Genomic DNA, 25,905 nt, shown 5'->3' on the forward strand with positions numbered 1-25,905 from the left:
TGCCTCCCACCCACCCACCTATCCCAAAGCTCCAGTAATAACCCTTAATGCCTCTAACATACATCATACGGCTCACTTCCGGTGCTTAGTATCTGTTAAGGGAAAGAAGAAAGGGAAACATTTCTACTTAATCCTTGAATGGAGTTGCCTCAAGTGAAAGTGAAAGTGAAGTCGCTCAGTCATGTCCGACTCTTTGTGACCTCATGGACTGTAGCCTACCTGGCTCCTCCGTCCATGGGATTCTCCAGGCAAGAATACTGGAATGGGTTACATTTCCTTCTCCAGGAGATCTTCCTGATCCAGGGTTTGAATCAGGGTCTCCAGCATTGTTGGCAGACGCTTTACCGTCTGAGCCACCAGGGAAGTCTCTAGTTGCCTCAAGGAACCCAAATTCAAAGGCAAGAAGAGCACTGTACTGCTCACAATGAAATGGACCTGTAAGAACCATCCATTTTGAAGCAGAAATGAAAGACTACAAAAAGAAATGAAGATCAGAAGAGCAATAAGACAAAAGAGCAATACCATAGGTGTGTATGGCTTTATGATTTATAAAGTATCGTTAGAATTATTCGTTTTTACAGCCCAGTGAGGTGGGTGCTCGTATATTCACTTTACAGATAAGACAGCTGAGACTTGGAACTGTATCTGCTTTGTGCCCAAGGCCCCCAGGTAAAAACTGACAGATCTTCTGGCTCTCAGTTCAGTGTGTACCCAACCCACCCCACCCCTTGCCCATTTCACAGCCTGCCCGGAGAAGTCAAACATAAGATATTAATAAAAATTCACTTTTAAAATTCTATATACTCACTGCTCTATTTTTAAAATATACCTCTTTTAAATTATACTATGCTAATGAGCGCTACTATTTCCAGACAGTAATCTGTTATTGGGTGTTACTTGCTTAATTTAGACTTCACTACTAAATCTTAATTTAGATGATTCCTTCTAATAACATAGAAGTCTGTGTGTCCCGCATTCATTGCCACAAATTTCAGAGTCTAAATGTGTTACAGTCATTCCATTACATGGATGGGACTCTACTCTCAGAAAATTCTTATTTAGCAGTTCATTTTTAGGCTAAAAATGAAGAACTTTTTTAGCACTTGCATGTAAACATGTTTATCTAAGATCTGTGTTAGAATAACTCCTTGAAAGGATAAGGGATTGTCGTAAATTGCTTTTTAAACGTGGAGCTGGCAGTCTCCAGTGCCTATATACTGTTTTCTCTTTGCACCGAAGTGGGTAACCCATGTGAAGTCACTTCAGTCACATCTGACTCTTTGCGACCCCTGGATTGTAGCCTTCCAGGCTCCTCCATCCATGGACTCCTCCAGGCGACAATATTGGAGTGGGTAGCCATTCCCTTCTCCAGGGGATCTTCCTGACCCAGGGATTGAACCCGAGCCTTTGGCATCTCCTGTATTGGCAGTCAGGTTCTTTACCACTAGCGCCACCTGGGAAGCCCTAAGTGGGTAATGGTAGTGAAAGTCGCTCAGTCATGCCCAACTCCTTTCCACCCCATGGACTACACAGTCCATGGAGTTCTCCAGGCCGGAATACTGGAGTGGGTAGCCTTTCCCTTCTCCAGGGGATCTTCCCAACCCAGGGATAGAACACAGATCTCCCTCATTGCAGGCAGATTCTTTACCAGCTAAGGAAGTAGGTAATAGCTGTATCCTAACTTGGAGACATTCAATATTACTAAACAGCTAGTATGTACCAGATTACCAGGTAGCTGCCAATAATATAAAACCCTCTACATTCTGTGAAAATGCTAACATACCTGGGGGAGAGGGACACAGTCCAATCTGTGGGGACAGAAGAACAGTTACATCAACAAGTACAAAACACAGTTTTTGGTGCCAGGAACATGGCCTGGTGAGGAGAATGGGGTCCCGCACATCCCTGCTCAGTCCTCTTTCCAAGCACACTTTCCACCTTCCCACTGTCCCCTAATTCCTGTGCTGGGGTCACCCGTTTGATAGCCTGGAGCTATCTCAGAGAGTCTGGCTCTAGTTCCACTGACACACATGACTTGTGATTTTGTCTTCTTGCTTGATTCCTACTTCCTCTTGCTCAGATCCTGCAAGATCCCTGACAATTTAGCCTTCATTCGCTTAAGCGGAAAACTGCGCAAAGATGAACATCTGCAGTTAAAGTCGGACAATATTACTTTCTTTTCAGTCTAATCCCCTTTTGCTCCTCTCCCCAAATGTATGACAGTGCTCAGGAAAGCTCATTGCATGAATTACACAAATACACAAAAGTAAGGTATCCATGGCACTATAAACACATCTTTTTACCATCGCACAGTGTCCTCAGCCGGCCCGGTGAAGCGCTCAGCACCTCGGTGCACCGGGGATGAGCTGTCGGGAGTCTCCTGCGTCTCCATGGCGACGCGTCACAAAACAGCATCCACCACAGCACCCAGTCGAGCTGGTGGAAAGCGCCCCGCGACGACGGCCTCTTGGAGCAAGAATGGCAGAGCCTGGGCCCGAAGATGCGTGCCCTTCTCAATATGGCAACAAGAGACGGCCAAGTAAGCCTGTGGACCCTGCCACCTGGCCCGGCGAAGTTCGGGGGCGGGGTCTCTCCTGGAGCTGGGGTACCTAGGGCGAAGGCTGCCTAGGTCTTCAAGATGCCGCGCTCTTTTGGATGGAACTCAATTTAAATAGAGGCTGGGAATTCAAGGAGAATGAAAGGGCCTTCATGACCTTGCCTCTCCCCAGCCCTTCGCCCTAACTCCTGCCAAACCCCTCCCTAAAATGCTCAGTTCTTTAAACGCCCCGTGAAATGCCCAGGAGGGTACAAGGGAAAGGGAGGACTGACGCCTTTGGGAGAACAAGGCTAAAGACAAAGACGGAACGGTGGTGGGGAGCTCTGAAGAGAGCAGACCCAAGGGGAACCCTGACCCCAGGCAGGATCTGAGAAACAGCCCGGAAAGGGGGGCAGGGCTGAAGAATGCAGAGACGCGACCCCCAGGCGCATAGGCAGCAGAGGCTGGGAACTAGAGTCTTTGGTGCTCGCTTCTAATCTTCGCTTCCCTTTCTTTCAAAGGGATCTTGTATCTAACAGAGGCAGTGCTTTTGATACTAATTCTGCATGCAAATGCCGCGGGTTTACTAACTCAGCTTTTTGTGTCGGTGGAGGGAGAGCCACTCTAGCTGTGATGCTGGTGGCATGATTACTGTGTAGTAGCTCCATCCTGGCCTTTCTCATGGCAATAATAACCCACTGCAGCCCTCTAGCTGGGTAATTGTGGTTCCCTGGTGGCTCCAGAACAGTGGGGATTGTTCAACTGTAAATTCCCTAGGATTGCAGTCCCGGGAGAATGAATGAAATGTATACTTTCATCCCATTCATCCGTTTGTAAATTACAAATAGCAGACGAAAAAAAATTAATACAAAAATATTTACAATGCCGAGTTTCTCTGTGGTGTCCAGGCAAACAGGAGAGGCAGAGGAAGGTGCATGTTTGTGTGTGTGGGGGGGTGCTCCTCACCAGGATCTCCCCCTTCGCATTCCCCTTGAATCTCATCTCCCTATCTAGCCACGCTATCTTGGTTTCTTTCACTGTCTGCGCTCCCCTCTCTTGTCTGGGAATGTTGCGATCCTCCAAGGTGTATCCCTCTTGGTTTACATACTCTAAGTGGCCACATCCTGCCACAGGGCTTCAAGTACCAATTCATGGCTCTCTAATCTTTAGCTCATAAACTCCTCCTCAATCTCAGACCAAAATATTCATCTGTCTACCACATGCCATTGGATGTCACAGGAGAGCCTCAGACTCATGTACAAAATTACACTCCTTGTCCTCCTAGACACGAAAGTGCAGTGAGGAGGATCCCAGCTGCTCAAAGTAGAGGGGAGGGCACCGACACCTCAAGGGCATCACCAGGTCTCGTTGATTCTGCCTCCAAAGTGCCTCTCCCCCAGGGAGTTTGCCCCTTCACACCCAGTCCCAAGTCTCTAACAGTCACTCCATGCTGCTCCATCCTCCATTGCTGGAAGGGTCACCCTCCAAAAGGTGGGTCTGATGTATCACTGCCCAGGTCTGGTCTCAAAATAGGATGAGGTCGATGATGACCACCGTGGGCTGATTGCTATCGAACTATTATTATCGACTGGGCTCTTAAGTGCTGTATTCGTTCCAAAGGCTATCATAAATTAACATGAACGGGTCGCTGAAAACAACTGAAATTTATTTTCTTACATTTTGGAGACCAGAAGCCTGAAATCAAGCTATTGACATGGCTGCACCCCCTCTGGTGGCTTCCGGGGAGAGTCCTGCCTTGCGTCTTCCAGCTTCTGGTGGCTGTCGGCACTCTTGACCTGTGGCCCCATCACTCCAGTCTCAGCCTGCATGCTCACAATGGCCTCCTCAACCTCCCTCTGCCTCTCTCTTATGAGGATGTTGAAATTGCATTTAGGGTCCAACAGAGAATCCAGGATGTTCCTCACCCCACATCCTTCCTTGCGTCTGCCAAGAGTGATGGGGCCTAGGTTGGTGTTGCTTGCTTAGAAAAAACTTCCTGATTTCTCTGTCAAATTCAGAGCTTAAGGCTCAGTGATGGTTCTTTAGAGAGCAACACCGCCTCACAGTTTCTCCCCACTTGTCTATGCTTGAAATTCTCTCAACAAAGAGCATTAATTCTGCAATTGGAATAAAATGCTTTAAAGTGTAAAGTGATCCCCACTAAAGCAGAAGAATCAAAGGATAATGTCATTTCTAGTATGACAGGATCGGAGAGTAGACAGGAGTCTGCAAGCAGAGGGACAGAGCATGACAGGCAGGGGCTAAGCCTTTCATTAGACTAGGGGAGTCTCAGGTGGAGGTGAAACTCGCCAAATGCGAAGAGATCATCTCACCCCAGTGTTAGCGAAATGTAAAAAGCCACAGGTAACTGCCAAGATATGAAGGAGCAAATGACCACTGAATCAAAATTTAAAACTATATTCCCAAGTAATTTGGTGGTACTCTGTTGGCAATGAGAGGTTGGGCAGATCAGTTCTAGGGTCTGCCAATGCAGGAGACCTGGCTTTGATATCTGGGTTGGGAAGATCTCCTGGAGGAGGGCATGGCAACCCACTTCAGTATTCTTGCGTGGAGAATCCCATGGACAGAGGAGCCTGACAGGCTATAGTACATAGGGTTGAAAAGAATCAGACATGACTAAGTGACTAAACACAGCAGTGAATTCTCTGTCCACACTCTCCCGGGTCTGCCAGGGGCATTTGCCTTGTAGGTGGTCCCTCCCTCCTCCCGGAACCTCTTTTTTCCTTCCACCATCCACAGCCTCCTGGTTCTCTGCTAATCTCATGCTCTTTTCAGCCTCCTTCTCCAGCTGCTCCTCATCTCCCAAACCTCTTGATATTGGACAGGCCTGGGTTTCAGCCTTCGGACATCAGCTCTTCTAATGACACTCCGTCCCTTGCTGAGCTCACCCACTCTCACAGCTTTACAGAACATCTATACCATACAATGGGATTCCCTGGTGGCTCAGCTGGTAAAGAGTCTGCCTGCAATGTGGAAGACCCTAGCTCGATCCCTGGGTCACGAAGATCCCCTGGAGAAGGAAATGGCAACCCACTCCAGTATTCTTGCCTGGAAAATCCCATGGACAGAGGAGCCTGGTGGGCTACAGTCCATGGGGTTGCAAAGAGTGGGACACAACTGAGTGACTTCACCATACCATACAATCTTGCACAGTCATTACAAAGAATGAATTGGAGCTGCAGTAGACGAGGGATTTTCATATCATGCTATTAAGTGACAGATAGAAGAGATACACGAAGGTTACTTTGTGTAGGATGAGGCTGTTTTTGTAAAACAAAATAGGATTAAAGCCCAATACATTGGGATTTCCCTCGAAGTCCAGTGGTTAAGACTCCACACTTCCAAGGCAGGAGGCATGGGTTTGATTCCTGGCCAGGGAACTAGATCCTGCATGCCATGTCATATAGCCAAAAGATTAAAAATAAATAAAGAATAGGGGAAATTTAAAAAATAAAATATTTTACAAACCAGTTTGTTACCAAATAGTTGTACATATATATCAATCTGTATATGGTTATATCTGCTGGTCTGAAAGTCTGGAAAGAAACAGGCACAACTGTTAACCTGGGAGGAGGGATGGGTGGAGGGTGAGGACAGCATGAGCAGGAAGGAGTACGGAGAAGGGCTCCAGGAGAGAACCTGACTTGCAAACTATGACCCTCTTTGTGTAAAATCAGTTCATGCATTTACAGATGTATCCAATATGATGCATGAAAAGTCAGATATTAAAACAGTGATACTGAGTGCATTAAGATGATAGAATTTCAGATGAACTCCCTTTATATTTTGATGTATTGCTCAAATTCTTGAAAACAGCCTATGTGAATTCTCAAGGAAAACAATAGACTTATTCGAGTAACTTAAAGGAGGGCTTCCCAGGTGGCTGGGTGGTAAAGTAACTGCCTGCCAACGTGGGAGACATGGGTTGGATCCCTAGGTCGGGAAGATCCCCGGAGATGGAAATAGCAAACTACTCCAGTATTCTTGCCTAGGAAATCCTATGGACAGAGGAGTCTGGCGGGCTACAGTTCATGAGGTCTCAAAGGATCAGACACGGCTGAACACATTTTTATTTGGGGGGAAACAGGTGATTAAATTGAGCTTCCCTTCTTCCCTGATGGAGCTCACAAGTTGGCCTTCATTCCTTTAGACTCTACTTTACCACTCAAAATGTTTGTCTCTTACAAAATTGCTTTAAGTATTGAAATAACATTTGATCAAAATATGCTGTCTGCCACATTTAAAACCAGTTTATTGTGCTCTTAGCAGGTGATACCAGTTGGGATTCTTATGCCACCACGATGAGGACTGCATTCACATCTAAGACAGGAACAGCACCTGCTTTGTTTCGGTACATCCCTGTTCGTGCCACATTGATGTACACACTTAAACTTGTTCACCTGCCTTTTATTATTCAGAGTCCAAAACTGATAAAGAGTAATCAGAGAAGGCTTATAGAAAATGCATTCAGATAAGACCCAATGCACACATAGGTCTCCTCCGAGCATCAGAGAGGGTTTTCACCTTAAAACAGCATCCCAAGCCCCTATAGGGAGATTGAGAAATTTAATACATGGATCCTTCATAAAGCCACTGTGTGTCATGCTTTACAACAGAGTCAGTATATAGTTAATATAATTGTGTTACCCAAACATGGAGCATGAATTGAGTCTGTTACCTGGTTTATAGGAGGTAGGCAATAACAACTGAATGAATGGACAAGTGAGGAATTGTTAGCACTTCCAGCCAACTGTAGTCTCAGAAGGTCGAACAAGGTCAAGGTCCGCTTACCTTTACCTTCACCCCTCCAACTATTGGTTCCTAAAGCAATATTGCCTTGCAGCTTCTCCCCAGCTCCAGAACCGAGGGTGGTGGGAATTTCTCTCCATCAGCTGCCCCTCTAAGCTCGCTGGTGGGTGAGCAAGGGTGGGGCTGCCGTCTTTCATTGCATCAGTGGTTAATAGGAAATCAGCATGGAGGACCCTCCCTTGCCCATATTTATTCTGTAGATTGTTCCAATGTAGAGGATCTTTTCACCTTAGAAATGCATGTTGTTGCGAAGTCCAATGGAATACTGGCCAGACTGGGTTCTGAGCTGAACCTCAGCTCCCTGTTCTAATTAGCCCTTATTTTCTCTGCTACCTTAAACAAGTAACAAGCCCAGTTTTACTTCGGCTAAAAGTTTTAAGGTTGGCAAAGTGGCAATGACGACTCCTGACTAACGTGTTTGTTCTGAGGACAAGTTGAACACACTAGTCTCCTGGCTAGCATGAAGAAGTTACCCCCGAGATTTCTGTTCATTTTCCCCCAGCCTAATATTTATGACAGACTTCCATAAAGCACAGGGCTGCAAGGCTCTTGATTTCCGAGTTACTTGCTATCCCACTGAGTCACATTATGTCCCCTACGGGGAGATTTACCATCTGACAGTAACGGTTGTCTGAAGAGGAAACATTTGGGATGAAAGCCAGAACCAAATGGGTACTTATGGAGTCTAGATTAGTGGTCTTCAAATTCACGTCTTTTTAAAGTTCACAGGAAAGTTCTCATCATAAATTAAAATAGCTGTAAAACATAAAACTTCCAACCCATCCTGAATATTGACATTTTAAAACAAGACCATTAAATTGTTTCTTTACATATAACCAGTGAGTAATCTAACCATCTTAGCAAACTGATACTCTCTGACCCTTTAAAAAATATATACAAACAAGCTCTTCTTTAATAGATTATTTATTTCGTTCTCTTTCCTTCTTGAACTCTTACTCCCAGTCTACTTCCTCCATAGAATTTTACCCTGCTCTAATATATTTTGTGTTTGAAGGCAATTTATTGATCACTCCATTATGCCTCTTTGCAACTGTTTCAGTATATTAATTGAAATTAATTTTTAAACATGTTATATGACTCCGAGTATTGAGTTATCACATTATTTTTAGTACAGAATTGCTGAAAGCAATCAACACATTACAAATTGTTGATAATTACTAAACACAAAAAGTAAATTTTTTGGAATTGCCTCTTAATGAGATAAATGGGGATGTTTTGTTTTCAATTACTTTATGTCTCCATATTTGAGTGTTATTATTTTTGGAATAAGACCACACTCAGCATCAATTTTTCCTGCTTACTTTTTTTTTATTTATAAATGCTCATATTGAGAAGCCTTGTTCTCATAATTAAGTAGATGTGAATGAAAGGAGTTTTAGTGAAGCATTGCCATTCAATACTCTGAACTCTTAATGGGTTTTATGGCAAAATCACAGGTGATTTTTAATGATTGATTGGCTGACAGCTTGGTTGGGTACTCCTTCACTTTTATTGAAAGCAAATAATTAGATGATTTGTCATCCAGTTATTGAGTTATTCCCTATCTCATTTTCTGAGACGTGAAAAGGCATGTCTTAACAAATGATTATTAAATTACGTCTGTTACTCCTTCACTTGGAAGAAACTTATTTCATATTATATACTCAAAAAGGACTTGGAAAATAGGAACATTAATTTCAGTAAATGTTTTCCAATATAATTTTTTTTATCATTACATACTTTAAATCTATTTTTATCCAAAACTTTGAGCTGAAGATTTAACTCATGTAATTTACACCAGGCTTACCTAGCTGGTAAAATCAGTCATTGTCCAACCAGCAAGTGAAATTAGGTTTACTTCCTGTCAAAATAAAACCTGGCTACACTTATAGTTCAAGTAAATGTTAAAATATGTTTTGAGAAATATTATGAAAACTACTGATAAATTATGGAATGCATATTTTAGTGAAGATTATTAAAAGTAGACAAGGGAAGTGTAAAGTGATTTAAGTCTAATATGATTAATTATATCCAAGTAATAAAAATAATACAGTGAAATGTGTAGCTATATATGTAAGCTATCTTTGAAGTGAGGAGTATGAAAAAAAATGAGGTTTCTTAGTTAAATATGTTCTTATGTGTGCAGAACTCTGGTGCTTGACTTCGGCAAATAATTAAATAATACCATGCATAAAAATCAGAAACAATTTAATTGATTTCTTTAGATACCAAATATTTACTATGCATTTAATGAAAGAAAAAGTTATATAGGTTAGCATATAGTTATACATGTAAAGGAGAAGGCAATGGCACCCCACTCCAGTACTCTTGCCTGGAAAATCCCATGGATGGAGGGCCTGGTGGGCTGTAGTCCATGGGGTTGCTAAGAGTCAGACACCACTGAGCGACTTCACTTTCACTTTTCACTTTCATGCATTGGAGGAGGAAATGGCAACCCACTCCAGTGTTCTTGCCTGGAGAATCCCAGGGACGGGGGAGCCTGGTGGGTTGCCGTCTATGGGGTCGCACAGAGTCAGACATGACTGAAGTGACTTAGCAGTAGCAGCAGCATACATGTAAAATTAATAGTATGACAAGCTAGCATATACTTTCATGTATTAAATATTTTACATAATAAAATAAAATGAGGATTGGCTATATTGAAGTAAATGTTTTATAATACATATGGGTTAAAAAAGTAGATTTAAGTATCTTATTGAATGATGAATAAAAAAAATCTGAAAAAAGATCACAAGATTTTCATGTACCAGTTTTATACAGTAAATCTTTAAAAATGTGATAGTCTCAGACAGATTCCAGTTACACTGAAAAGAATCAGCATTGCCATCCTGTACTGTTTCATCTTCACAGAGATGCTCTTCTTTCCTGCTATCGACATATCCTAGGGACTTTTTTAAAAGCTGGAAAAATGCTTACATTTAAAGATGTGAGTGAAAGAGCCATTTTCAGCAATCTATATTCTCTGCTCTCTTAGAAGCTCTCCTTAGAGAGGGATGAACATTTGATAGTTGTTAGGAAAGGGAAAACTAGCTGTTACTCTCAGCCATACCATCTACAGCATACCTACATTCAGGACATCCCCACACAGGCCAGAATACTCTGGTTACAGTCCCACCCTTTACTCTTGACCTAGAACAGCAAGTCCTGGGTAAGTGTATGGAATTTGGGTTACAAGAGGGTTCCCTGAAAGCACTATAATGAAGTTTCCCTTCGCCAGGCACCCTTCTCATGGTTGGCAGCTTACACCCCGAAGTATAGTGATGAAGAAGAATGCAGGGAGCAAGAGATGGGCGATGCGAGAAAGACCCACATAGATATGCAGATTTGTACTTGGGGAGACACATTAGGAAAGAGTATACTGAGAAATGCAGATGTGCAAATCGATTCCTTTAAAGTAATCTGTGCTGTGTTCCCTTTGCAAAAATCTTCATGTACCTTTGATGACTTTGGTTTGATTTAGGACCACAGTTACGCTTGCATCTGCTCATCTGAATGACAAGTGAAACAGTCCAGCATCCAGATGGATCCCACTTTCCAGATGTTTGGTTTCTTGCAAACATAACCTGAATCTAACCCATCCCTCTTTTTTTTTTTTCTTAAGTCAACATGAAGTATTTTAGACATAGAAAAAGGAATATACAACAAATTCCCAATTATCATCCAGCTATAATAATCAACAACACATGGACATTTTTAATGTATATCTTCCACTTAGCCTTCCCACTCAATAATACTGAAGCAAAATCCAGGCATTATATCATGCTAATTCTAAATATTTGGGCTTCCCTGATAGCTCAGATGGTGAAGAGTCTGCCTGCAATGCAGGAGACCCAGGTTTGATCCCTGGGTCAGGAAGATACCCTGGAGAAGGGAATGGGAGCACACTCCAGTATTCTTGTCTAGAGAATCCCAAAGACAGAGGAGCCTGGTGAGCTACAGTCCATGGGGTTGCAGATAGTTGGACACAACTGAGTGACCAACACACACACAATTCTAAATATGTTTTTTATGTCTCTCTGAAAGATAAAGACTCTTTAAAAATATGTAACAATACCATTATATCACCTAAAACAATTCCTTAATATCAAATAGCCAATCAGCAATAAAATTTCCCCCAATTGTCTCATAATTAAAAAAAAAAAGTTGGCTAGAAATTGAATCCAGACAAGGTCTATGCATTGTATTATCTTTATTCACTTAATCTACAGGTTCCTCTACTTTTCTTTCTTTCTTTTTTTTTTTTTTGAGAATTTCTTTGTCAAAGAAGCAAGTTATTCTTCTGGATTTTTTCTGACTCCACCCTCATCATGTCATTTAAAAACATCCTCTTTTTCATGTATTTCCTGTAATCTGATATTCCAAAGACTTCATCTGATTCAGGTTGGGTATTTTAACAAAAATATTCAATAGATGGTTTTTTGTGTGTATATTCGCAGTGGCAACTGCTGATCATTTCATTATTTCAGTAGGGACTTGAAAACCATTGGTATCCTAATTCTTATATTTCTTCCTTTTATTAACTGGAATACTTTTCATAGAAACTTTTCTTTACCAAGTATCTGGTTACACTGAACTACTTGTTTATACAGAAGAGTACTCAGTTCTTTAAAAAAAAAATTAATTTAAAACTTTAATGAATTTCAGATTATTCTTTTAAATTTCATATTAGGACTCCCATACTTTTGTTAAGGGCCATCCTAAGATACAGGATTGCTTTGTTTCAGGGAAACCTAGATATTGAATTATTTCTGGCATCAAGCCTTAAGCTAGCCAATCTTTGAAAAATTATTTGACACGTGTACTGTTGTGAAATTTGTTATGTAAATCTTAGTTTGGTTTCTACTCTTTTCTTATAGTCAGAAAAGTACCAGAAGGCTAGGATATACATATTCACTTGGTGATCCTATTCCTAATCAAACACAGTACAATGATGAGTATGTCTGGAAACCATATTCTAAAGAGGATTCGATCAATGTTGGGACTTCAAGAGGAATCAAGAACCACAGATCTTACCCTAGTCAGGTAAGATACTATCTACATATCTTTTGACTTTAATATTATATCCATAATCCATAAGAATGAGAGTTTGGATATATCCCAAAGATCCTTCATCATCTACAGCTATGGTCCTTCTTAAACTATTTTTTGCTCACTTTCTCACAATTATTTATAACTACTTCTCCCTTATCCCCCTAAATAAGAAATATTTTTTAATTAAAGTGGAATTCATGTAGCATGAAATTAACCATTTTCATGTAAACAAATCACTGGCAATTGGTATTCATAATGGTATACAACCACCATCTCTATCACATTTCAAAATATTTTCATAATCCCAAGAGGAAACCCTGTACTCATTAAGAAATTACTTCCTATTTCTCTCTCCGCTAGTCTCTGGCAACTATCAATCTGCTTTCTGTCTCTATGGATGATATTCTAGATATTTTATATGTGGACTCATACCATATGTGACTTTTGTCTGGCTTCACACTTAGCATTGTTTAAAAACATCATTTTCAAAGTTCACTCACATTGTAGCATCTATCAGCACTTCATTCCTTTTTGTGGTTGAATAATAGTCTATTGTATGTATATACCACAATTTGTTTATCCATTTATCTATTGATTGGCATTTGGGTTGTTGCCACCTTTTGGCTGCAGACTCTGCCTGCACTGCAGGAGACCTCGGTTCGATTCTTGAATCAGGAAGATCTGCTGGAGAAGGGATAGGCTACCCACTCCAGTATTCTTGTCTTCCCTGATGGCTCAGCTGCTAAACAATCTGCCTGGAATGTGGGAGACCTGGGTTCGATCCCGAGGTTGGGAATATCCCCTGGAGAAGGGAACGGCTACCCACTCCAGTATTCTGGCTTGGAGAATTCCATGGACTACATAGTCCATGGGGTCACAAAGAGTCAGACATGACTGAGTGACTTTGACCTTTTGGCTATTATGAACAAAATTGCTATGAACAGGCACGTACAAGTATTTGTATTTGGTATATGCATTCTCAAACCATCACAACTTATACTATTTTGATTATCCAGAATGCTCTTCTCTTGTTCACCAAGGTAACTCATAGGCTTAGTTTAAAAAGAGCCAGCTAGAATTCCTTCTCCACTAAATGAAAGTAGCTGACCTTCTCTCTGTTTTCTAGGTACTGTGTACCCTTCTCGCATCATAAAAGGCAAAGCTCAATTGTAGCAAAGGATTTCATTTATTGGGTTTCCACATAGCATGGTGCCACCTGGGATGGAGCCACCTGGACATGTTCAATGGGTAATAAGGTAGTAGAATTTGATGGTCAGGTCAGTAGAATTTAAGATCAGGATTTCATGACTGAAATGATGTAAATGACAAGGTGGGCAGTGAATGTAGGATGCTGTTTCTGTTTTTCACTTGGATGGCTGGGTCTATGCTGATGCTATTTACTGAACTGGAACTTTCAGGAGGACCAGGTTTAATGGGGAAGGTTTTAGGGGAAATGTGAGCTCAGTTGAAGACATGTTGGGTGAGAATATGTCCAATAGGCAGTTGAATGCACAAATCTATGACTCGAATGGAAAAGGTGAGCTTTAGATGTAGACTTTGGAGTCATTAGAACACACACACATGCCCCATTTAATTTGGTTCCTCATGGCACCCACATATAATCTATTTACCTCTTGAGTATTTTCCTTAAGATTTATAATTAATGCCAAATAGTTACAATATTACACTGTATATGTATACATATGATATACACATACATACTGGACCGCACTTATTTTCCCTTTAAGTGTTATTGAAGGCTCTCAACAAATGGCAGCCAGGGTGGCAGGGTGTCCTGTGCTGTCTCAACCAATGACAGCCAGAGTGGGAGGGTCCTGTGCTGTCTAAGCCAATGAGTCTTCCTCTGCCAGCCTGTAGACTCTCCCATCACCTAAGTTGAGAGTCTATTGCATTATTTACTCTTCTGAGGCCTCTCTGCATTTTTGGCCCATTGTTTTGCTTCACATCCCACATTCTATGCATCTGGAAACCTTATATACCTATAAAATATATTTAGAATATGATCACTTCTCCCAGTCATATTTTCTTGTCTTCCACATGAAAAATGAAAGAAATGACAAAGCTCCATGTTATAGCTGGGTCAGATGATGGCGCTGCAAGACACTGCAACTTCAACGTGGTAGCTGGGTGTAAAGAACTCAAAAGAATGTGTATACAAAAACACTTCCCAGGTGGCACCAGTGGTAAAGAACCCACCTGCCAATGCAGGAGATGTAAGAGACCTGGGTTCAATCCCTGGGTTGGGAAGATCCCCTGGAAGAGGAAATGGCAACCCACTCCAGTATTCTTGCCCGGAGAATCCTATGGACAGAGGAGCCTGTAGGCGGGCTACAATCCATGGGGTCACAAAAGTTGGACACAACTGAAGCGACTTAGCACATACATACAAAAACACATGTGTTCTTCATTCCATAAAGTGAAACCCTGTCGATTTTCTTGAAAATTGTGTTTGTATCCATAGGACTTCTTTCTCTGGACACTACCTCAATCAACAACCTCATTAAAGAGCTACTTTCCTTGGAAAATTGCTGCATCAATGGAAGAAGTTCGGAAGGCAATAGGAAATCAGTTTATTTCCATCACAAAGAGAGATTTTGTGGACCGATCGAAGGGTAAACGTTCATTTTTCTCCTTTCCCTGGTAAAATGTTAGGCACCGGAGTCTCCATGGTGAGCAACACAGATGTGGTCTCTTCCCTCAAGACACTCACAGTATAGACGTGGAGAAAGGCAATTTTGCAAACAAGAGTTGACCTAGTGAGCACCTATAAAAAGGTGCATGTTGTGGGAAATGCAGGGTGCTGTGGGTGCACAGTAGGACATCAGCCTAATACTGGAGGAAGAGGTCAGGAAAGGCTTCTTGTGTCCAAAGGACAAGGACGAGCCAGGAGAAGATGATGGGGTCGAGTTAAGCCTGCTGTCTTCAATTATTTACTGCTGGTTTACCATTTTAAAAACTCTTACGTTAAAATTCCTTTTATTAAACTGATATATGCATAGAGTGAAATCTAATAGTTACCTACAGGTTCACAGTGAAATAGCAATTCCCTGACCCCTCCCCCATCCACTCGTGGTTCTACTCCCACTGACTATCAATTTCCATCCTTTCAACTATTTATTCTTATGGGATCCTCTGTATTTTAAAATCATATCCTCGCACTACTCTTTCTGATTCATCAGTCTTAGGCATTATGATTGACTTCAGTTATAGTAACTGAGGAAGTGGTCCTCCTACAATTCTTTCTCATATCCCCTCCATCCATCCTCTCAATATAATTATATTACAAATTTGGAGTTAATGCAATTGCTAGTATTTATATTATAATTATGATCATATGATATATTACAATTATGTTAACACTGCTTGGGCTTCCCTGGTGGCTCAGTGGTAAAGAATCCATCTGCCAAAGCAGGAGGCACGAGTTTGATCCCTGAGTCAGGAGAATCCCCTGGAGAAGGAAATGGCAGCCCACTCTAGTATCCTTGCCTGGAAATCCCATGGACAGAGGAGCCTGGCAGACTATAGTCCATGGGGTCACAAAGAGTTGGACACGACTTAGAGACTAAATAGCAGCAACAACGAACACTGCTGAGCCAAATGATATTTTATGGGTATATTTCCTTTTAGTTCTCTTTTGCTTTTTTTACCATTCAGTTCAGTTCAGTTCAGTCACTCAGTCGTGTCCGACTCTTTGCGACCCCATGAATCGAAGCACGCCAGGCTCCCTGTCCATCACCAACTCCCGGAGTTTACTCAAACTCACGTCCATCGAGTCGGTGATGCCATCCAGCCATCTTATCCTCTGTCATCCCCTTTTCCTCCTGCCCCCAATCCCTCCCAGCATCAGAGTCTTTTCCAATGAGTCAACTTTTCGCATGAGGTGGCCAAAGTACTGGAGTTGCAGCTTTAGCATCATTCCTTCCAAAGAAATCCCAGGGCTGATCTCCTTCAGAATGGACTGGTTGGATCTCCTTGCAGTCCAAGGGACTCTCAAGAGTCTTCTCCAGCACTACAGTTCAAAAGCATCAATTCTTCGGCACTCAGCTTTCTTCACAGTCCAACTCTCACATCCATACATGACCACTGGAAAAACCATAGCCTTGACTAGACGGACCTTTGTTGGCAAAGTAATGTCTCTGCTTTTGAATATGCTATCTAGGTTGGTCATAACTTTCCTTCCAAGGAGTAAGCGTCTTTTAATTTCATGGCTGCAATCACCATCTACAGTGATTTTAGAGCCCCCCAAAATACAGTCTGACACTGTTTCCACTGTTTCCCCATCTATTTGCCATGAAGTGATGGGACCAGGTGCCATGATCTTCATTTTCTGAATGTTGAGCTTTAAGCCAACTTTTTCACTCTCCTTTTTCACTTTCATCAAGAGGCTTTTGAGTTCCTCTTCACTTTCTGCCATAAGGGTGGTGTCATCTGCATATCTGAGGTTATTGATATTTAATAATTAATTCTTTTCAAATGCTTAGTTTTCTATGTGCCTGTCACACTCACTAAATCCATTTTTACCTGGTCCAACATCTCAGTACATCACCTTCTGCTGTGCCTGGTGTCCCTGAATCCAGAGCTTCTTTGGTTCAGTTTTGCTCCAAGAACCTGTCTAGGAAGGGTAATCATGTGACTGCCATGAGGTTAAGAAGGTGATCCAGGGAATTCTAACCACTCTGTATCCAAGTTTTGACCAAGATCACCCGTTTTCTGCCCTGAGCCTCCATACCAGCCTTCCACTGAACCAATTCCCTCTGACTTTGAGCCTGCTGAAGTTTTGCTGTGTGGATTAGCTCACGTGGATTTGCTGTGTGGGTTAATTTTGTTAACCCCTTCTGCAGTCCCTTCATTTCAGCTTTCTCTACTTTGCTAACTCAGTTGCTGCATCTCTATTTGGTTTCCATCTTCTAAAAATGTGTTAACCTCTCCAATCTGCTCTCAGTCTGGTCAAGTGTGGGGAGGGAGGAGTCATTTGCATGGTCACCATCCACTGGGGTTTCATAGGAAGCACTGCTAATTCTTTTACTTCCAAACCCTTCCAATCTGGTCTCTGCCCCCATCTGGTCATTGAAGCTACTCTTGTCAACGTGCCCAATAATCTGGCAGCATGAAATGTCGGTGGCTGCTTGAAACAAGAAGGAGCAAGCGGCCTTTGAACTTCTGTGACACCACACTCTCCTGGTTTCCCCTACTTCTTTGTCTCTCTTTTTTTTTTTTTTGGTCTTTTTTTCTACTTTACCTCTAACAGAGTTCCTTAGGGTTCCTGGTTCCTTTATAAAAGCAACTCTCCATCATCCTGAGGATTTCTGCATTTGTATCTCTTCCTCAAGTCCTTCCTTGGGCCCCTGATTTTGTGTATTGGGGGATCAAGTAGAGGCCTCATTAGGGTTCCAAGTCATCACCTTCTTCTTCCCCTAACACTGAACTTTGTGTATCATCTATCGACCCCTGCAATTCCATCACCACATGGCAGCCAGAGGCTCTTTCACAGTCTAAACTGGATCAAATACTTCTGCTGCTTCTTTTCACTGTCTTCCTTTGTACTTTGAATAAAATCCATGTTCCACTTCCTTCTCTTGGTTCACAAGGCCCTGCAAGCCTGGCCTGGCCCTTGCTTTCCTCTTCACTCCAGCCCTCTCATTCACTAGTCTCCAACGACATGCACCTTTTTTCAGTTCCTTTAAGATTGCAACCTCTTGCCCACCTTCGGTCAGCACTCAGCCTGTCCCCTCTGCCTGAAAGGCGCGGTTTCATTTTGCCACTCTCTCGACTCCAGCTTAAATGTCTCCTTGCCTGTGAGACCTTTTTCCTAGATTTATCTGAAGAGGCCTTCTGTCATCTTGTTTGCCCATCGCCTTTGCATCTGCAGTCATTTGTTGACTGATTCTTGTTTCCTGTTGTTTGTGCTTTGCTCTTTCCTCCACGACTCAGTACAACCCCCGAAGCTCTTATTCACTCAGGGCCTAGTACAGCATGTAGCCTCATTCCCTGTAAATATTTGTTGAGTGATGGAGAGAATCTTTGGGAAGTTTACTTTCTGAAGCTGGATGGGAACAGAATCAAAAGACCTCCATACTTGCAGATAAAGGGTCATGGAAAAACATCTGAAATGTCAGCCTTCTTAAAAGATGTCTTTGAGCTTCCAATTAGAGTTGTGCTCTCTGCAAGCACAAATTACCATTTCCCCATGTGTGGATAAATACCCCAGACCTGTCGAGACTCCCTCCTAAATCTCTCACCTCCATCTGCTGCTTTCCCTCCCCACGGCCCCTGCCTTAATTTGGGCTATCATCATCTATCTCTTGGATGACCTCTAATCCACTCCCCTCTCCAACTTTGTCTCCTCAAGTCCATGTCCATACTAGGGTCATAGTAAGTTTCCAGATGTGCCAATTGACATCACTTTCCAGCTTAAAACCCTTCAGTTATATCCCCCTCCCCACCGTTATCCCCAGGATAAAAGCTAAGTGCCTTAAGGTGAGTGCTGTATAATCTGGTCCTTGCCCACCCCCTCAGCGTCCTCCAGCCCCCATGACAGCCCCCTACCCTCCAGTTTTACAATGCCTCCTGTAACCTTGTGCCCTTTGCCCTCTGCCTCTTCTGTGTGAAGTCCTCTCCCTCCTTTTATTTTTAGCCTATCTGTCCATGTGTGCTCAGTCACCCATTCGTGTCTGACTCTTTGTGACCTTATGGACTGTAGCCCCCCAGGCCCCTCTGTCTATGGGATTTCCCAGGCAAGAATACTGGAGTGGGTTGCCATTTCCTCCTCTAGGGGATCTTCCTGACCCAGGGATCAAAGCCATGTGTCCTGCGGCTCTTGCATTGGCAGGCAGTTTCTTTACTACTGAGCCACCCGGGAAGCCCTATCTCTGTCTATAATTGAAGTCTAAATGTAAACTTCATTTCTCTCCCAGGAGTCTTCTCTGATCCTCCAGATTTGGATCAGTGCCCCTCCCATGTTTTTATAGCTCCTGTTCTTTCCTCTTCCACAGCATTTATCAAATAATATTGTGATTCCCTTTTATGTATCTGTTTCTCTAATACTTTAAGCTTCTGAAACACAGAGACTGTCTTTCTTTGAATCCTCATTATTGAATTAAGGCCAATGAGTGAGAAGCAGTAAAAGGGGCTTGTTTACACATTCAGGCTTGAGAACTTGGCTTTGATGAATTAGAACAGAACTAGCTTTCACCTGGCTATAGATTGAGTGCCCTTGGTCTTAGTAGTTTTGAACAGTCCTTGCTGTAGATTTACAGGGGCCTTTCTGCAGCCATGATGTGCTGTGTGTGCTAAGTTGCCTCAGTCATGTCCAACTCTGTGCAACTGCATGGACTGTAAGCTGCCAGACTCCTCTGCCCATAGAATTCACCGGACAAGAATACTCAAGTGGGTAGTTAGTTCCTTCTCCAGAGGATCTTCCCCACCTAGGGATCAAACATCATGTGCTGTGCTTAGTTGCTCAGTCGTGTCTGACTCTTTGCAATTCCATGGACTATCTCAAAGGGGAAGTTTCTCCCTTTGGGCTATAACTACTCTGGTCTCACCTTTGTGGAAGTGTGAAAGTGTTAGTTGCTCAGTCGTATCTGACTCTTTGTGACCCCATGGACTGTAGCCCACCAGACTCCTCTGTCCATAGAATTCTCCAGGCGAGAATACTGAAGTGGGTATTAATTTCCTTCTCCAGAGAACTTCCTCACCCATGGATTGCAGCTGGGTCTCCTGCATTGCATGTGCATTCTTTACCAACTGAGCCACCAGGGAAGCCCTATCACCTTTACCAACTGGAAAAGGAAACCAGGGGGAACTGGTCTACTGAGGCGCAGGGATAGTCCCTCGGGGTGGGGTTGGCATTGGGTCAGGTTATCTTCTCTGTTGGGACTTCAACACTATGGCTGCACTTCAGCACTCACATGGTGTTCCTCAGATCCTTGTATATCAGGAATTTCTCCCAATAGTGCCGAAGGAACTCATTTATAGGAAATTTTACAAAGACTATAAAACCATTAGTTAAGGATTAAGAACTAAGAGTTACTGTAAGCATATATCATGTAGGCAGTCACTAGAGTGTGGTTCAGATTAATTACTAATACATAGCGATTACGTTTCTTTTTTCTCTTTTGTTCACTCAATTTAGTAAATATTTAATGAGGTCTATTATGGTGATATGTACTAAGGATCAATGAAGACTTACTCTTTCTCTTCAAAGGAACTCAGAGTAAATCCAGAGCCTGATTTTTGTCATTTCTGGGTCTTCATCTCCAGTTGCTCTATATGGACAAGTCTCTCAAGACCCTTCACAGTGTGGATCCTAACCTTCCCCTCCTGCTTCACCCTCAGCTACTGCTCCTCCCTACCCTGCATTCTTCACATTCACACCAACTAGACTGCATTTGATGAATGCACCGTGCATTTTAGCTTCAGTGCTGACCATTCGTCAAAACACACCTTCTGCTGTGTCTGCCTTTCTTTATTTTTAATTGAAGTATAATTGCTTTACAGTATCGTGTTGGTTTCTACCAAACATCAACATGTATCAGCCATAGGTTTACCCAAGTCCCCTCCTGCTGTATCTGCCTTTTGATTCTTGTCTTCCTTCCACCTCTGGGTTTCTTTTCTTTTTCTTTTTTTAAAGATTTTTCATGCAGACCATTTTTAAAGTCTATTGAATTTGTTACAATATTGCTTCTGTTTTTTGTGTTTTGTTTTTTTTTTTTGGCCATGAGGCATGTGGGATCTTAGTTTCTTGACTAGGGATCGAACCTGCACTCCCCGCATTGGAAGGTGAAGCCTTAACCACTGGGCCACCAGAGAAGCCCCTCCCTCCGGGCCTCTGTAGCACCGTATCCAAAGCTCTGAGTCAGTGATTCTTAAGCATATGGAAAGTTTGTTCACAGTATAAGTGCCTGGGTCCCTCCCACATCTAGAAATTCTCAATGTCTGGGATGAGGTTCAGCAGGTATATTTTGGCATTACTTTCCTAGGTAATTCTGATGTATTATCTCCATTTGTTACAGTTGCAAGATACTACATTCTGTATCTGTGTCTCCTGTCTATCTCTTTCTCATCACACTCATTTGAGGTTGTCTTAAGGTAGAACAATGACTTTATTATCTCTAACTTTGGCACAGAGCACATGTAGAAACTGAAAGCATTTGCTTTTGAGTTGTAGCTAGGAAAAAGGGCTAGACATCTGCAACAAATGGGAATTTGTTTACTAATAAAGCTATTAGTAATTCACAAAAACCGAGTTATATAGATGGCACTTACTAGCAACAATACCAGACAGTTGTCCAAAATATCTTAAGGAGTGTCTTGATTTTGGAGCCCTAGAGTTTTCCCCTCTCTATAACCTTGTCTTCTCCTCAGGCAGTTTATGAGGTCATTATGAGGGCTGTTGAGTACCCATGTCCTCTCTCCCTGCAACATCTAAATTAAGAGGCACCATGTAGTGAAACCCTTTCCCACTGTGCTGTTCTGGATGGAGATCATTCTTTAAAAAATCAATATTAAACTGCTCTTGGGTGCCAGTTGGTGACATCACATATTGCTTGATATACAATGTACATTGGAGTCTATTTTGAGAAGACCTATTGAAAAACTATTTTGGAAGAAGAATCAAGGTTAGTGTCAGTAGTAATTACCACTGTTGTGACATTGCTCATGATACTCCTATTTTTAATATTTTTGTTCTGATTAAAGCTGGTGTTGTGTGATGTGCCTCTGAACCAACATTTTGTAGTGAGAATTAGAGGTGAGCTCATTCTAAGTAAGATGACGTGATTCTCTACTTCATTAATCTGGTAATGCTTGTGGAACTTGTGTCAGAGTGCGTCAGAGGTTTTAATGATCATATTAGTGAATATTTCTTAGCAGAGTTATTTCCAAAAATAATACTATTATGACCCACGAATAACAATGATCTGGCCTAACCATCCATCAGTAAGGTCCTTTTTTGAGTGGTTCTTTTCTAGGTAATGGGGATGATGTGTACTGCCCATCTAAGGTTGCTAGATTGGGCAAATAAAAATACAAGATGCTCAATTAAAACTGAATAATGATATTGCATTAGTGTCTCCCTTGTGTCTGACTCTTTGTGATCCAATGGATTGAAGCCTGCCAGGCTCCTCTGTCTATAGGATTTCCCAGGCAAAAATACTGCATTTGCAGGCAGATTCTTTACCATCTGAGCTACCAGGGAAGTCCTAATAACAGGTAAAAAATGAGTACTTATACAGACACAAAAAATTATTCATTATCTGAAATTCAAATTTAACTCCACATTTCCATTGCAAGGGCCTTGTGCAGCAACCAAAATAGCAACTACAACAAATTTAACTGAACTCCTATATTTTATATGGCAACCATAGCCCTATCTAAAATATCTCACTCTGCTTCCTAACCCCAGCCCCAGAGCCTAGGCAGGACTACTGGAGTGAGGTGTGCTGTCTGAGTCCATGAAGCAGAAACAAAGAACACTCCTAACTGATGAACAGTATATTCATTAGAAACTACTTCTGATCATTTTAGCCTATGCTTCCTGTGCCTGATAAAGCAGAAAATTATTTCTTGGTTGAAATGTCCATAAAAAATACATTGACCATACCTCTAAATGCAAGAAGAGAGGGTTCTGAGTGTGATAAATTGGAAGCTACTGCCAAGCAAAATGGAATGAAAATATGATGCTATTTAGAAATACCTTACAAGGAGTAATTATTGCCTTCCATTTGTACCTCTGCCCCAGATCAGAAGGATAAACAGCGTTCTCAGATGTTTCTAGAATGGAAAAAGTTAGTTCCCCGACCAGCAGACACAGAATTTCGACGGAATTACCAAATTCCAGCTAAAATTCCTGAGTTACAGGATTTTAGTTTCAAATATGGATGCTACTCGAGCCTACCCATTGCTTCTCAAGGTCTAGGTGAGTACACCTGTAACTTTTTAAAACAATTTTGTAGACTGTTCTTATTCCGAGTTCCTCAATACATTCCACAACACATTTGTGGGACCTGGCGAGTCCCACAAATAAAGGCTGGGATTCTCTGCCCAGTGACAGCTTCTTGTCTTTCCTTCCCTTGCATCTCTCTAGTCCCTTCTGTGCTGTTCAGCCACATGAGGAGCCAAGAGCGCACGAAGAAGCAGTCCATCTACCAAAGTGATTATGGGAAAGCCTACCTGGATTTCTTGACAATTCTGAACTCATTCAGCCCCTCTCAAGTCACAGAGTACCTTCAGGGTGTTTCCTACAAAGGTAAGATGAGGTCTCAAGTTACTATTCCATAAATTACGGGTCATAATAATACATGGCTTTCCACCAAATAGAAACTTTCCCAACTTATAGCCCGTGGTGTTCAATATATATGTATGTGACTACAAAAAGGTGGCACAGTGGTAAAGAATCCACCTGCTATTGCAGGAGATGCAAGAGATGCAGGTTTGATCCCTTGGTCAGAAAGATCCCCCTGGAGGAGGGCATGGCAACCCACTCCAGTATTCTTGTCTGGAGAATCCCATGGACAAAGGAGCCTGGAGAGCTACAGTCAGTGGGGTCACAAAGTGCCAGACACGACTGAGCATGCATGCAACATATATAGTTTTGTGTAAACCTCAACCCATTGAAAATAAATTTTTATTCGAAGAAGCCCCAGTGAATATATCCCCACTTATTAAAAAGAAAACATCTAGCTTTTCACTTACTTCTGATCTCACTTTGCTGTGGTTGAACTGCTCCAGGGCGACGTCTCTTTTTCTTATGGTTTATTGATTTCTCCAGTGGAAGTCTGTACTCTCTCATAGCTTTGTTTTAGTTTGTGTAATCTTTATTTCCTGTTTGGTGCTTTTGTGTGTGTGTGTGACAGTCTTCTTAGGGTACATGCAAATCTTCATGTAGCTCATCCTCAAAGAGATAAATGTCATTCAGGACTGGTTGGGTCACTTTCTAGGACACATATTCCTATATCACCAAACTAACATGTTACGTACATTATAAAACATTCAAAGTTAAATGTGAGATCACAAAAACAAATGCAAACTTAGGTGGAGAGTAACTCAGGTACGTGCACACACACACACACACACACACACACACCCTGATCTCTAGCCCTCAGGTGGCATTTGTCACACTGAGCACAAGGACAGGCAAACATCACTTGCGTTCTTTCTTTCTCTGAGTTTTGGCTGCACAGATGGTAATTTCTAGGAGTGACAAAGCTTTATAGCTCCATCATGTACAATTTAAAAATATGTAGTTAGTATTAGGGGACCTTAGATGTTCATAAACAGACAAGACTCCTTCAATTTCCAGATGAGGAAATGGAGGCAGGGGAGAGAGGGGCCTCCCATGGTCAGTTATCACTCAAAGACTGCAAAGCCTACCAGTACTGGTGGGCAGAAAAGCAACCCTGGCTTTCATGAAACTTTTGGAGAAATAGTTTCTATTGTTTTGTTTCTCATCGCATCACGCAGAACAAGCACTGTCTAGGTGCTTCACATATAGCACTCTTCATCCATTCCAACAACTGTGCTAGGTAAGTGTCAGTACCTTGATTCAGAGATGAGGCAATGAATAAATAGAGATGACAGATGTGTGCTCAGTCATGTCTGATTCTTTGCAACCCCATGGACTGTAACCTGCCAGACTCCTCTGTCCAGGGAAGTTTCCAGGCAAGAATACTAGAGTGGCTGCACAGAACAAAAGCCTAAGTCTATTTCATTCCACAATCCATGCTTTTTCCAGGAAGTCTTGCTGATCCCTTGAATATTGTTTGCTCTTTTTAGTCAATAATTACATTCAAGAGATGTTGAATATTGAAGAGTCTTTTTAGCTATTAGACATAATAGCTTTGATTATCGTGATTCTTTTGGTCTCATTGAATTCATATTTAGAGTACTATTGTCAGGTATTTGTCGCCTTAGAAATTTCTCTATTTAGCCCTGAAATAGTTAAGTGGAAAATTTCATCCCGTTTTTCTTCATAATTTTCAGAAAGGCAGATTCTTGATCGCTTTATTTGCTCCTACTGTGATGTGGGCCAAAGGACGGATAAAAAAGAAAAATAGTTCAAATGAAGAACATCTGAAAGTAACTGAGTTCTTTTCTCAATAATCAAGAAAAAATAAGATCCAAATTGTTCTGAATTATAATTTCATCATGACTTGGTGTAATTTTGTTTGTTTTATTTTTAAACAATAAAATCATTTAAGGCTGAAAATCATCCCTTGCCTCCCAATCTATTCCCACCCAATTTTAACTGTATCCAGTGGGTTTTGATATAATGTTTTTTCACCATTCTCTTTTGGATACTTACTTTGTGTCTTCAGTTCTGATTTCCTCTTTGAACCAGGAATTATGTGGAAGAGGTTTCTTAATTTTTCAATAATTAGGGGATTAAAAAATTCATTATTGTTGATTTTGAATTTGAAAGTTAAAAAACAAATCTCTGCTTTTGGAAAATTAGCAAACATTTTTTA

General features: G+C 41.8%; 1 protein-coding gene across 2 annotated transcripts; it reads left to right on the top strand.

Moving 5' to 3' along the window:
* Window positions 1-1,567: 1,567 nt before the first annotated feature.
* Window positions 1,568-25,905, top strand: TEX26 (testis expressed 26). Of its 2 annotated transcripts, XM_006053685.3 has the most exons (7): window positions 2,479-2,539; window positions 6,827-6,908; window positions 12,244-12,409; window positions 14,901-15,051; window positions 23,181-23,357; window positions 23,526-23,687; window positions 25,421-25,905. In XM_006053685.3, the coding sequence occupies exons 1-7, from the start codon at window positions 2,479-2,481 to the stop codon at window positions 25,492-25,494; spliced, it is 873 nt and encodes a 290-aa protein (XP_006053747.3). In that variant the 3' UTR covers window positions 25,495-25,905. The 2 variants fall into 2 exon arrangements, with proteins under 2 accessions (XP_044783254.1, XP_006053747.3); XM_044927319.1 differs by lacking the exon at window positions 6,827-6,908 and having other exon boundaries at window positions 1,568-2,539.

The sequence above is a fragment of the Bubalus bubalis genome, chromosome 13 (assembly GCF_019923935.1).
Source record: "Bubalus bubalis isolate 160015118507 breed Murrah chromosome 13, NDDB_SH_1, whole genome shotgun sequence".
In the NCBI taxonomy this organism is placed as follows: Eukaryota; Metazoa; Chordata; class Mammalia; order Artiodactyla; family Bovidae; genus Bubalus; species Bubalus bubalis.

What these genes read in the sequence shown, in the direction of transcription:
- TEX26 (XM_044927319.1), top strand. Translation starts at nt 2,391, where the DNA reads ATGGCGACGCGTCACAAAACAGCATCCACCACAGCACCCAGTCGAGCT. An exon ending in TGGCAACAAGAGACGGCCAA is followed by an intron (nt 2,540 to 12,243) that starts GTAAGCCTGTGG and finishes CTTTTCTTATAG; the next exon opens with TCAGAAAAGTACCAGAAGGC. An exon ending in CATTGCTTCTCAAGGTCTAG is followed by an intron (nt 23,358 to 23,525) that starts GTGAGTACACCT and finishes GCATCTCTCTAG; the next exon opens with TCCCTTCTGTGCTGTTCAGC.